General features: G+C 39.3%; 1 protein-coding gene across 5 annotated transcripts in view; it reads left to right on the top strand.

Annotated features, from left to right (window-relative positions):
- The window catches only part of ANO6 (anoctamin 6), a 226,014-nt gene extending 215,285 nt beyond the window's left edge, over positions 1-10,729 (top strand). For all 5 annotated transcript variants that reach the window (XM_081593569.1, XM_081593567.1, XM_081593568.1 and 2 more), the window contains 2 exons: positions 116-221; positions 7,654-10,729. In XM_081593569.1, the coding sequence (XP_081449695.1) occupies positions 116-221; positions 7,654-7,863 (316 nt within the window). In that variant the 3' untranslated portion in view covers positions 7,864-10,729. The remainder of the gene's footprint in view (positions 1-115; positions 222-7,653) is intronic.
- Positions 10,730-12,404: the final 1,675 nt, after the last annotated feature.

Here is a 12,404-nt window from a genome sequence, read left to right as displayed (position 1 = left end):
TTACGAGATGACCAATTTAAAAGAGTGTTGCATTAAATATGACCTTTTTAATGGGCCCTTGTTTACATTTGATTAGAAAGAATGATCTCCCAAAATGCCCCCATCTTTTTTCTAGGTATCGTGATTTTCGGTACCCTCCTGGACACCAACAAGAGTATAAACACAATATCTACTATTGGCATGTGATTGCAGCCAAGCTGGCTTTTATCATTGTCATGGAGGTAAGAAAAGTTCACTTTGAAATAGTTTATAATGCAGTGTATTTGCAGACCATTTATTAACTTTTAAGTGTTGCCACTTCTGACTTAAAATACACAATATGTCTTACCTCTTGCTAATAATTATTTCTATAACATTTGTTAAATTTGACCTGGGACTACCCATAATGTTCTCAGTAATTAAATGAAGTTGGTTATCTGCTGTAAAGTTAAAAGCATGTGGGCTTAGGGAGGTTCAATTCCTTTCAGTTAAGTATTAATTGAAGGCCTTTTTATTTGGGGAACTGGGCTCCACATTAGGCTGTGAAGAGGTTTATTCAAGCTAAGTAAGATATCTTATCTTCCTGGAGAAACTTTATTGCTGTAATAGTTTATTTGTATTGCATTTTCACACTAGACTTCTTATAAGACTTTTTACATCCCTGAAATTTACCAGCTCTGAAAAATACTAAGGCAGCTATCAATTTGAAATTGATATAGCCAACTTTATTTCTTACACTGAGCGAATAAATACTACTAAATTCTAAAGATTCAAAAGTTACTTGATTGGTGTGGTCAGTTAGGATTACGTTTAACCGCAAGAAACAAAAAACCCACCTCAGTTCAGTTCAGTCGCTCAGTTTTGTCCGACTCCTTGCGACCCCGTGAATTGCAGCACGCCAGGCCTCCCTGTCCATCACCAACTCCCGGAGTCTACCCAAACCCATGTTCATTGAATCGGTGATGCCATCCAACCATCTCATCCTCTGTCGTCCCCTTCTCCTCCCACCCCCAATCCTACCCAGCATTAGGGTCTTTTCCAATGAGTCAACCCTTCGCATGAGGTGGCCAAAGTACTGGAGTTTCAGCTTCAACATCAGACCTTACAATGAACACCCAGGATTGATCTCTTTTAAGAAGGATTGATTGGATCTCCTTGCAGTCCAAGGGACTCTCAAGAGTCTTCTCCAACACCACAGTTCAAAAGCATCAATTCTGCGGCGCTCAGCTTTCTTCACCGTCCAACTTTCACATCCATACATGACCACTGGAAAAACCATAGCCTTGACAAGACGGACTTTTGTTGGCAAAGTAATGTCTCTGCTTTTAAATATGCTATCTAGGTTGGCCATAACCTTCCTTCCAAGGAGTAAGCGTCTTTTAATTTCATGGCTGCAGTCCCCATCAGCAGTGATTCTGGAGCCCCAAAAAATAAAGTCTGACACTGTTTCCACTGTTTCCCATCTATTTCCCATGGAGTGATGGGACCAGATGCCATGATCTTAGTTTTCTGAACGTTGAGCTTTAAGCCAACATTTTCACTCTCCTCCTTCACCTTCATCAAGAGGCTCTTTAGTTCTTCTTCACGCTCTGCCATAAGGGTGGTGTCATCCGCATATCTGAGGTTATTAATATTTCTCCCGGCAATCTTGATTCCAGCTGTGTTTCTTCCAGCCCAGCATTTCTCATGATGTACTCTGCATATAAGGTAAATAAGCAGGGTGACAATATACAGCCTTGATGTACTCCTTTTCCTATTTGGAACCAGTCTGTTGTTCCACGTCCAGTTCTAACTGTTGCTTCCTGACCTGCATACAGGTTTCTCAAGAGACAGGTCAGATGGTCTGGTATTCCCATCTCTTTCAGAATTTTCCACAGTTTATTGTGATCCACACAGTCAAAGGCTTTGGCATAGTCAATAAAGCAGAAATAGATGTTTTTCTGGAACTCTCTTGCTATTTCGATGATCCAGCGGATATCGGCAATTTGATCTCTGGTTCCTCTGCCTTTCCTAAAACCAGCTTGAACATCTGGAAGTTCACGGTTCATGTATTGCTGAAGCCTGGCTTGGAGAATTTTGAGCATTACTTTACTAGCATGTGAGATGAGTAGAATTGCGCGGTAGTTTGAGCATTCTTTGGCATTGCCTTTCTTTGGGATTGGAATGAAAACTGACCTTTTCCAGTCCTGTGGCCACTGCTGAGTTTTCCAAATTTGCTGGCATATCGAGTGCAGCCCTTTCACAGCATCACCTTTGAGGATTTGAAATAGCTCAACTGGAATTCCATCACCTCCACTAGCTTTGTTCGTAGTGATGCTTTCTAAGGCCCACTTGACTTCACATTCCAGGATGTCTGGCTCTAGGTGAGTGATCACACCATCGTGATTATCTGGATCGTGAAGATCTTTTTTGTACAGTTCTTCTGTGTATTCTTTCCACCTCTTCTTAATATCTTCTGCTTCTGTTAGGTCCATACCATTTCTGTCCTTTATCGAGCCTATCTTTGCATGAAATGTTCCTTTGGTATCTCTGATTTTCTTGAAGAGATCTCTAGTCTTTCCCAATCTGTTGTTTTCCTCTATTTCTTTGCACTGATCACTGAGGAAGGCTTTCTTATCTCTCCTTGCTATTCTTTGGAACTCTGCATTCAGATGGGAATAACTTTCCTTTTCTCCTTTGCTTTTCGCTTCTCTTCTCTTCCCAGCTATCTGTAAGGCCTTCTCAGACAGCCATTTTGCTTTTTTGCATTTCTTTTCCATGGGGATTTTCTTGATCCCTGTCTCCTGTACAATGTCTCGAACCTCTGTCCATAGTTCGTCAGGCACTCTGTCTATCAGGTCTAGTCCCTTAAATCTATTTGTCACTTCCACTGTATACTCATAAGGGATTTGATCTAGGTCATACCTGAATGGTCTAGTGGTTTTCCCTACTTTCTTCAATTTAAGTCTGAATTTGGCAATAAGCAGTTCATGATCTGAGCCACAGTCTGCTCCCGGTCTTGTTTTTGCTGACTGTATAGAGCTTCTCCATCTTTGGCTGCAAAGGATATAATCAATCTGATTTCGGTGTTGACCATCTGGTGATGTCCACGTGTAGAGTTTTCTCTTGTGTTGTTGGAAGAGGGTGTTTTCTATTACCAGTGCGTTCTCGTGGCAAAACTCTATTAGCCTTTGCCCTGCTTCATTCTGTACTCCAAGGCCAAACTTGCCTGTTATGCCAGGTGTTTCTTGACTTCCTACTTTTGCATTCCAGTCCCCTATAATGAAAAGGACATCTTTTTTGGGTGTTAAGCCAACTACAGTGGCTTAAACAAGTAAGAGTTGATTTTTCCCACATAACAGATTTCACTGGAAGCAGGTGGGTACTCCTGAATCAATTCCAAATCCCTGGTGTAAGGAATGTATCTGTCTTCTGTAGGTTTACTTTCATTACATGTCACTCTATGGTTGTAATATGACTACCACAACTCCAGATAACACATTTATGTTCTAGGCAGGAAGAAGGAAAAAGGGCCATGCTAGCCATACCTGTTCCTATGTTAGGAAAGAGAAAGTTTTGCCCGAAGCCCCTGGAGCAGACTTGCACCTGCATCTCACTGACTAGAACTAAGCTCATGGTTCCTCTTAGCAGCTAAGCAGGCTGAAACAGGAGGTATTTGGTTTGGGGACAGGCTACTTGGCTTAGATAATTCTTGTAGTATTTTTTTTAATAGTTATCAAAAATTAACTGAGGAAAGTAGTTCATCATTAGTTCACTGTATCACAAGTAGAGTACAGTATCTGATATGTTGACAAGAGTTACTGGTTTATATTCAAATATGTAGTTGCCAGTGTTTAGACTCCTCCATTTGATATGATGGACTGGATACTGTGAGGGGCCATCTCACTATAAAACATTTAGAACCAACTAAAAACATAATTTCCTTTGCAGTTTTAAGCTTACTAGAAGGAAAGAGAATATAAAAAGAGGGAAAAAAAGATAATGGCTTAAGATAGAGTGGTGGGCACCTCTGAAGTTCAGGAGTGCTCTGAGAACAAGTTCTGTTATTTGGCCTCAAACTAAGGTTCAAAGAGACCAAGCCTTGGGTCAGAGTGAGGCAGAAGAGCTGAACTTAAGACCCTTAGATTCAGCCAGGGACCCCACAAAAGGCTAGATTTGTCTCAGAGCAGATGGAAGTGCACATCTTCTCTGAAGAAAAGTATCCTTAATTTAGACCTCAGTCTTTTTTCCCAGATTGAGATAAGCAAATATGAACTAATTATCAAAGATTAACAATGACAAAGGGGAAATTAAAAAAAATAAAATGAATGAGATTTAGCCAGTAAAACCTGAGAAAACTGATTTAGACTCTCAGTAACTCTTAAGAGTTTGAATTATCAGATAAGGAATATATATTAACTGTATATGAAAGTGTTTAAATAAATGAGCCAAAATGAACAATAAGAAACTATAAAAAATTAGAAGGCAATTTTGGAAATTAATTAAATAGAACTTTTAGAAATACAGATAGTTGTTGAAATGAAAATATTCACATACAGATAAAATAGAAGTTTAGACAAATCTGAAGTCAGAGAATTCGTGAAACGAAAGATCTGAAAAAAATTACCACTAGCACATCACAGAAAGATATGGAAAATACAAAAAAAGAAGTTAAGTGATACGGAAAACAGAAGGAGAAAAACTTAACTTTTTCAAAAAAAGTTAAAAAAAAAAAAAGGATAATGGAGAAGTAGTATCTGAAGAAGCCCACATTTATTTTACATGCACTGTAAGGAAAATGCATCACACCAATGAGAAGATCTTATGTAACCAAAGAAAAAAAGATGACTGACAAAGAAAATTAAGGTTAGAAAGAGAGGAGACTTTTTAACAACAGCCTAGAAGCCAGAAGAGAAGGGGTCTAATATCTTCAAAATGCTAAAGAAGGTAACATAAACTCCAGTGATAGCAAAACTTTGAGTAACTGGAAAATTTGATCACAGTGAAAACACCAGGCCAGGCTTTCTAGGAGAATGATACCAAACTTTCTACAGTAGTTTATTTCAATCTTATACAAACTCCTCCAGAGATCAGGAAAAAGAAAATACTCTCCATCTCCTTTTAGATCCTAAAATCAGACAAGAATAGAATGAGAAGGGGAAATTACAAGTTAGTCTTACTCAATACATAAGATGCAAAGATCTTTTTAAAATGTGCAGACTGAATCTAGCAACATATTTTCAAAAGATAACATCATACCACATTGGCTTTGTCCCAGAAAATGCAATGGTGGTTTAATAGAAAATACTCATATCTATAAATATTACCTACCTCAGAAATAAATGGGGGAAAAAAAAAACTAAATCTCTTTCTGACCTCAGTTTTTGCCTTTTTACTACTATGTAATTTCCATCATTCACACTCACTAATATCTCTCTCATCTCAAAATATTCCCCATTTTTCACACCACCTAACTTAAAGAAACATTTGACACAACTGATCACTCCTCCTTGAAACTCTTGCTCCCAGGAACACACATATTTTGCCTTTCCTCCTACCTCACTAGGCAGTCCCATTTTTAGCTTCTTTGCCAGCCCTTCCTTTTCTTCTTAATGATCCTGGAGCTCATTCTTTGGTTGTCTTTTCTCTCTACTCACAGCCTTGTTGATTTCATGCAGTCTGGAGACTTTAAGTGCTATCTGAATGCCTGTGACTCGTTAATGGATATCCCCAGAAAACCTCTCTACTGAGCTCAACCCATCAATCCAACTGCATACTTGACCTTTCTGCATGGATATCTAACAGATATCTCAAATCTACTGCCCTCGATTCCCATATTTTCTTAAATCCACTCTTAATATTCTCCTCCCTGCTGCTGCTGCTGCTAAGTCGCTTCAGTCGTGTCCGACTCTGTGCGACCCCATGGACGGCAGCCTACCAGGCTCCTCCGTCCATGGGAGTTTCCAGGCAAGAGTACTGGAGTGGGGTGCCATCGCCTTCTCCATTCTCCTCCCTACCCTACCCTAAATCTGTTCTGTCCACAGTTCCCCCCCGCCCCCTGCCCACTGCCCAGTTATGGCAATTCATCTGAACAGTTGCTCAGGCCAGAATTCTTGAAGGCCCCCTTGTTTTCTCTCTGTCACTTATTCCACGTCCAATCCTGTTAGCTTTTGCTTTGAAAATACATCACAAATCTGACCACTTCTTACCAGCTTTGCAGCTGCCCCCAGGTTGGAGCCACCATCATTTCTTGCCCAAATTAGGGCAGCAGTCTACTAATTGGACTCCCTGTTGTCTTCACAGCTCACTCCAAGTAAAAGCCAAAGTCCTTATAATAGCATTCAAAGCCCAGCACAATTTAGCTACGATCTATTACCTCCCTGACGTTACTCACTCAGCCTTCCTGGAATACACCCAGTAGGCTTCCCCCATGTGGACTCTGTGCTAGGTGTTCCCTCTGCCTAAAATGTCTTTTCCCCTGATGTTTAACTTCCTTACTTCCTTAAGGTCTTTGCTCAGTGAGGCATGTCTAAACTGATCTACATAAAATCTATATAAATTTTATCTCCCACCGTAACACTCTTAATAACTGTTACTCTGCTTTACTTAGCTTATATCACTTGTTTTCCCCATAGTTCTTACACATTTTAGTGCTATGTGTAATTTATTTGTTCTTAATTATGTTTATTCTGTATTATCTCTATCCTCTTACTAGGTTAGGGTTTTTGAATAGTGCATAAATAAAAAAGTTTTCAAGCTCATTAGTCATCTGGGAAATGTGAGGAAAGCCCAAAGTGAAATAAAGTCCATTTCATAAGCATCATGTTCATTTAAAAAAAAACAAGTGATGATAATAAGTGCAGACAACAATGAAGAGTGACTGAAATCATCACACAGTGCTGGTGGTAGTGCCACCTGTTTTGGAAATATTTGGTACCACCTTGTAAAATCGAACATTCATATAACGTAGGGTCTCAGCAGTTCCACCCCAGGAACCGCTCTTGAGAAACTCTCACAGGTATTCTCCAGAATCCAAGTGTATGAATGTTCCCAACATCATTGTTTCTAATCCAAAACCTAGGAACTAACCCAGTACCTTTTGGTAGGGGAACAAATAAAGTATGTTCACACAGTGGAATATTATAAAGAAGTGAAAATGGACTACAGTTATACACAGTAACATTGAAGTGTCTTAAAAATTAACTTTGAATGGAAAAAAGCAATTTTCAAAAGAGTGTACCATACAGTATCATACTGTTTTTATAAGGCTTAAAGTGAGAAAAACTAAACAAGATATTGTTTTGGGGATATATACATACTTTGTTAAACTACTCAAAATAAATGAAAATGATCTACATATACTCAGACAGATAGGTTAGTGTTTACCTTTGGGGATGAGGCCTGGGAATAAGACAGGAAAGGAACCCACATAAAAATGTCATAACATCATCAGTGCCATGGTGAATGTTCTAGATATTAGGGAGATATATTCGTCTCTACATAGCAAATAGTATGGTTGAAATTTATGAAGTAACAAAATATAGATCCATGGCAGAACTGCACCATGGAGGTAGAGCTTAAACACCTACCACCCTGTCCTGATACACTGCTGTAATGACCAGCAAAAATAAATGGAAGAAACTCTGCACTCCCCTCCATCTCTTTGTTACTGACGTTTTTTTTTCTCTCCCTCAGCATATCATCTATTCTGTGAAGTTTTTCATTTCATACGCAATTCCAGATGTATCGAAAAGCACAAAGAGCAAGATCAAGAGAGAAAAATACCTAACCCAGAAGCTTCTTCATGAGAATCACCTCAAAGACATGACCAAAAATATCGGAGTCATAGCTGAGAAGATGATAGGAGCAGTAGTAGATAACAGTTTACGACCAAAATCCGATTAAGAGCTTTATGTTCTGAGAAGCACTTTAAAGAATGTAGCTCTGTCAAAATTTATTATGAATCACTAATGAGAATGTTTAAGTTAAATCACTTTGGCAAATATGAGTCTTAACTATCACCATTTTCATGCAGATTATTTTTCAGTTTCAGCTAGTGATGCAGGAACTGGAAAATGTAAAATTGAGTTCAAGAAGGGCATAAAACTAATCACCAGGAAGACCAAAAATGTTACTTTTTTGGATAAATTGGAATTTTAATCACACACAGGAATTCTCTTCATGTGCTGAAAGAAACAACATCTACCAAAGCAGAGTGGATTTTTTCCTCATTTGATTATTTTCATTCCTTTCTGTTCTCAAACACATGATCTTTTTTTTTATTTTTAGGCACTGTTTTGTTTCTTCACTTCTGCTAGACCTTTTCCAGAGTTATCCTTCCATTACAGTACCATCATCAAAGGCTAGACATGCTAGCTGTTGTGTGATTAAAAATATCTACACAGAATTCAGTTTGAAGGCCGTATTAAGTTGTAGATAGACCCAAGACTTTACAATATTTAGGTGTATTATCACGTTCCTATAGAAAAGGAAACCTCAGGTAATAAGAGGAAATAGTTTCAGTCTTCATCCTGGCCTATCTTTCCATCTCGGAGAAATACACTTAATGGATTGAAATGAAGATAGCATTTCTGAGCATATTTGTGCTATTGATCAGGATAGTTAATTTACATCTTCTAAAGATATGTCGTATCTTGAAAAAAGTGAAATCAAGTGATTAAAATTACACATTTATCAACATAATGGTTTGGAAAAGATGAGCCTATTAAGTTCCCTCCAGTTGCCCTTTATCTATTAGATCTAGGAAGTACAGTATTGCAAGGACCCTTGTGATTGGCTCATAGCCATTGTAACAGCACAGTGCTGTGACCTCACCATATTCCTAAGAGGGGTTCTGCACATCCTAGTGATCAGCTTACCAAAGCATCTGCCATAGTGAAGGTAGCTCAGCACATCCTCCCTTCTCTTACTTTCTGCCCAGTAACTTATTTGTAATTGCATATTTGCACCAGGGGTGTTTTTAGGGAAGGAGACAGAGAAACAGGAGGACACCCAGATTATTCCCAAACAAGAAAAGAGACTGGATTTGATTTGAATTTTCAGCCTCCTTTCAAGCCTATCAGGCAATTAAGGGTCAAAAAAAAAAAAAAAAAAAAATTTGGTTTGGTTACAAACCCTGCTGTCAGCTGGAGGTAACTTCCTGCTGAACTCCTGTCCCACTGTGCACATCTTACCCTCTATTCAGTTCAGCCTTCTTTACTGCACTTTACTGCCTTTGGGATGCCTAGCCCTCTGATAGGCTCTAGAGGAGACACAGGGCCCGAACCTCTCACCTGTGACGGGGACAGGGCAGGGCTGGGTGCAGGAGAGAGTGTCTGGCACCTCGCTCTCTCTAAATGGGCCACTCGCCACCCATTAAGATGCTGCTCAATGCCCAGGTGCCACAGGAGCCGAGGCACTCAGAATCCCAGCAGCGAAGGAAACGGAAACACTTTTCAGTGAGCAAGTTGACAGGCTTGCTATAATATAGCAGCTTCACTCCAGGTCATAGTTGTAAATGCCTGCCATGAATGTTAACAAACCAGGGGGGAAAAAAAGTATTAATGTAGGATTCAGCGAAACAGTATTCTGGACTTCTGAATTGTCCCAGTGGATCAGGATCATTTCACTAACTTTCTTGGTAATGTTAAGGCTATGTGTGATCAAAGAGTGTCATGACATGCCACGTGAGGTCTGGTCACAGAGGGAGCGAGAAATGCATTTCTTCCCAGTGGGGAAGTATTCTCGTCCCTTCCCCAACTCACCTGGGACACTGCTCCTGAAAGGGGTGCTGCTTCCTCTTGTATTACCTCTTCTCTGAAGTGTAGGACTGTCTCCCATTGTTGGATTTGGCAGTTACTCACTGTTCGTGGAACTATAAAAAAGGAAATTTTCTTGCCTTATCTCCTTGTATATAAAATAGAACTTGAAAAGAATTGTGCGTTTCTGTTTTCATAAATCGCCTTCATAGTTCAAAATGTGCTTCTGTGGACAGGAGGGAAAAAAAACCTCTAGGTTTTTAAAGGCAGCAAATGTGATGTATGACACTGCCAGTACTCCCCAGATGGCTGGGTTGTAGTGGAGACCTAGGGTCGTCTGTGACACCGACATTGTTCATGTAAGTCTAGTGCTGACTTGTGGGTGATGAACATGTGGGGCTGTTTCTGCAGGCACTTGTGGGCTGGATCTGTAAATGCAAGCAGAGGCAGCCCCCTGGCCAAATGGATGCGTGTGGCAGTGGACCCATGAAGTTCGGGAAAATCTGGCCCTAGACCTGCCCCATGTTAACCACTAGAGAAATTTTACTTTGTATCCTTTTGTGATGCCTGTGAATTTTAACAGATCAAAGCATTAGACCAAAATACTCAGGAGATTTTTCTCTAAATATCCCTGATATTTTAGTTAGGTCAATAGGATGGGAAAGCTTTCGGTTTTGTTTGAAAACTGAACAAAACCATCTTGCAAACTATTTATCACTGAAAGTCTTCCCTTATAATTGCATGTGCATTTTGAATTTCAGAAAACATTCATTCAAAATAGGGGAGCAGGACGTGCTCTTTGTTGAAACACTTCTTGTACCATTTTCTTGTGTCCATATTATATCTTAAGATGTTAAAACGTATGAACAGCTTAAGTAAAACTGAAATACTCATGATGCTTTTCATACACTGTGGCATAAGATGTAAAGTTTGTAATATTTTGCAAATTTCTGTGCATTTTAATATTCTTTTTATAATTATGAGCATTTTAATAAATTCATTTTTAAAAACGATGTGGCCTACTTTGTATGCAACTGTCATAATGTTTTTAAGAAAGCAGATGTATATCTGTTTACCAGTTATGTGTCACTCAGATAACATGTGCACTTCTGTGTGGATTAAACATGATTTTTCTGGGGAAAATGGAGGGGTAGGATTTCAGTCAGGGCTGCTGCAGACAGTTGCTGGCACTGAGACCCGCACAGGGCACCAACTGGAGACCAGGTATGCCAGTGTCACGCTGCATCAGCTAGTAGGAAGAGGTGCTTCCTGCTACTGTATAAAGATGCTTCTGCATTCTAAACCTGGGGCATGTCACCTGACATGAGGCAGCGTCACCCAGACAGGGCACATCTTTGATAAGGCTCAGAAATATTCTGTTTGGATCTCCTGTGGCCTTTGAGTACAGAAGGGAAAATTATGGAGAAGAATATAAAGGAATTTTTCATTACAAAAACCAACCTTTTTTGTTAATCCTGTACAGCATAAAATCCAGATTTTAACTCATTTCATCCTTTGATATTTTTTTTTTTAACCAGCTTAAATCTCATTAGGCTTCCAATAAAACTAAGTCAAAAAGTGTCCATAACTGGACAAACAGGGTAAAGTGTTTGATTCTTAAATGATGCTCTTGGGACAGGGACTGATGGTGTTCTTCTTCCCTTAAAATATTTTAAGTCCAGTAAAGGAGCCACTAGAAGTTCCTTAGCAGCACCTCCTTCTTATTTGGGGAAAATGGTGAAATCTTCAATAACTGGTGTCTATCTGACCCCATCAGGTACTCTGCCAGATGTTTACTTATACATCTCACTGCCAACATGATTTTATTACAAGGAAATTTTAAGTAACTGTTTAAAAAATTATGACAGTACATGATTAAAAAAGAAATATACATGTTCAAAGTAAACAAATGGGACCTGATTAAACTTAAGAGCTTTTTGCACAGCAAAGGAAACTAAAGGCCAGGTGGAAGGTCAACCCTCAGAATGGGAGAAAATACAGCAAATGAAACAACTGATAAAGGATTAATTTCCAAAATATACAAGCAGCTCATACAACTTGATACTAGAAAAACAAAAGAACACAATCAAAAAGTGGGAAAAAGACCTAAATAGACATTTCTCCAAAGAAATGCCATGAAGAGATGGGACCAGATGCCATGACCTTCATTTTTGAATGTTGAGTTTTAAGCCAGCTTTTTCACTCTCCTCTTTCATTTTCATCAAGAGGCTCTTTAGTTCTTCTTTGCTTTCTGCCATAAGGGTGGTGTCATCTGCATATCTGAGGTTATTGATATTTCTTGCGGCAATCTTGATTCCAACTTGTGCTTCATCCAGACTAGCATTTCACATGAAGTACTCTGCATATAAGTTAAATAGGCAGGGTGACAATATACAGCCTTGATGTACTCCTTTCCCGATTTGGAACCAGCCTGTTGTTCCATGTCTAGTTCTAACTTGCTTCCTGACCTGCATACAGATTTCTCAGGAGGCAGGTCATGTGGTCTGGTATTCCCATCTCTTTCAGAATTTTCCACAGTTTGTTATGATCCACACAGTCAAAGGCCTTGGCATAGTCAATAAAGCAAAAGTAGATGTTTTCTGGAACTCTCTCGCTTTTTCAGTGACCCAATGGGTGTCAGCAGTTTGACCTCTGGTTCCTCTGCCTTTTCTAAATCCAGCTTGAACA

Source organism: Giraffa tippelskirchi, chromosome 4 (assembly GCF_054371585.1).
Source record: "Giraffa tippelskirchi isolate mGirTip1 chromosome 4, T2T-mGirTip1v1.2.pri, whole genome shotgun sequence".
NCBI lineage: Eukaryota > Metazoa > Chordata > Mammalia > Artiodactyla > Giraffidae > Giraffa > Giraffa tippelskirchi.
This window is presented reverse-complemented; position numbering and strand designations above follow the sequence as displayed.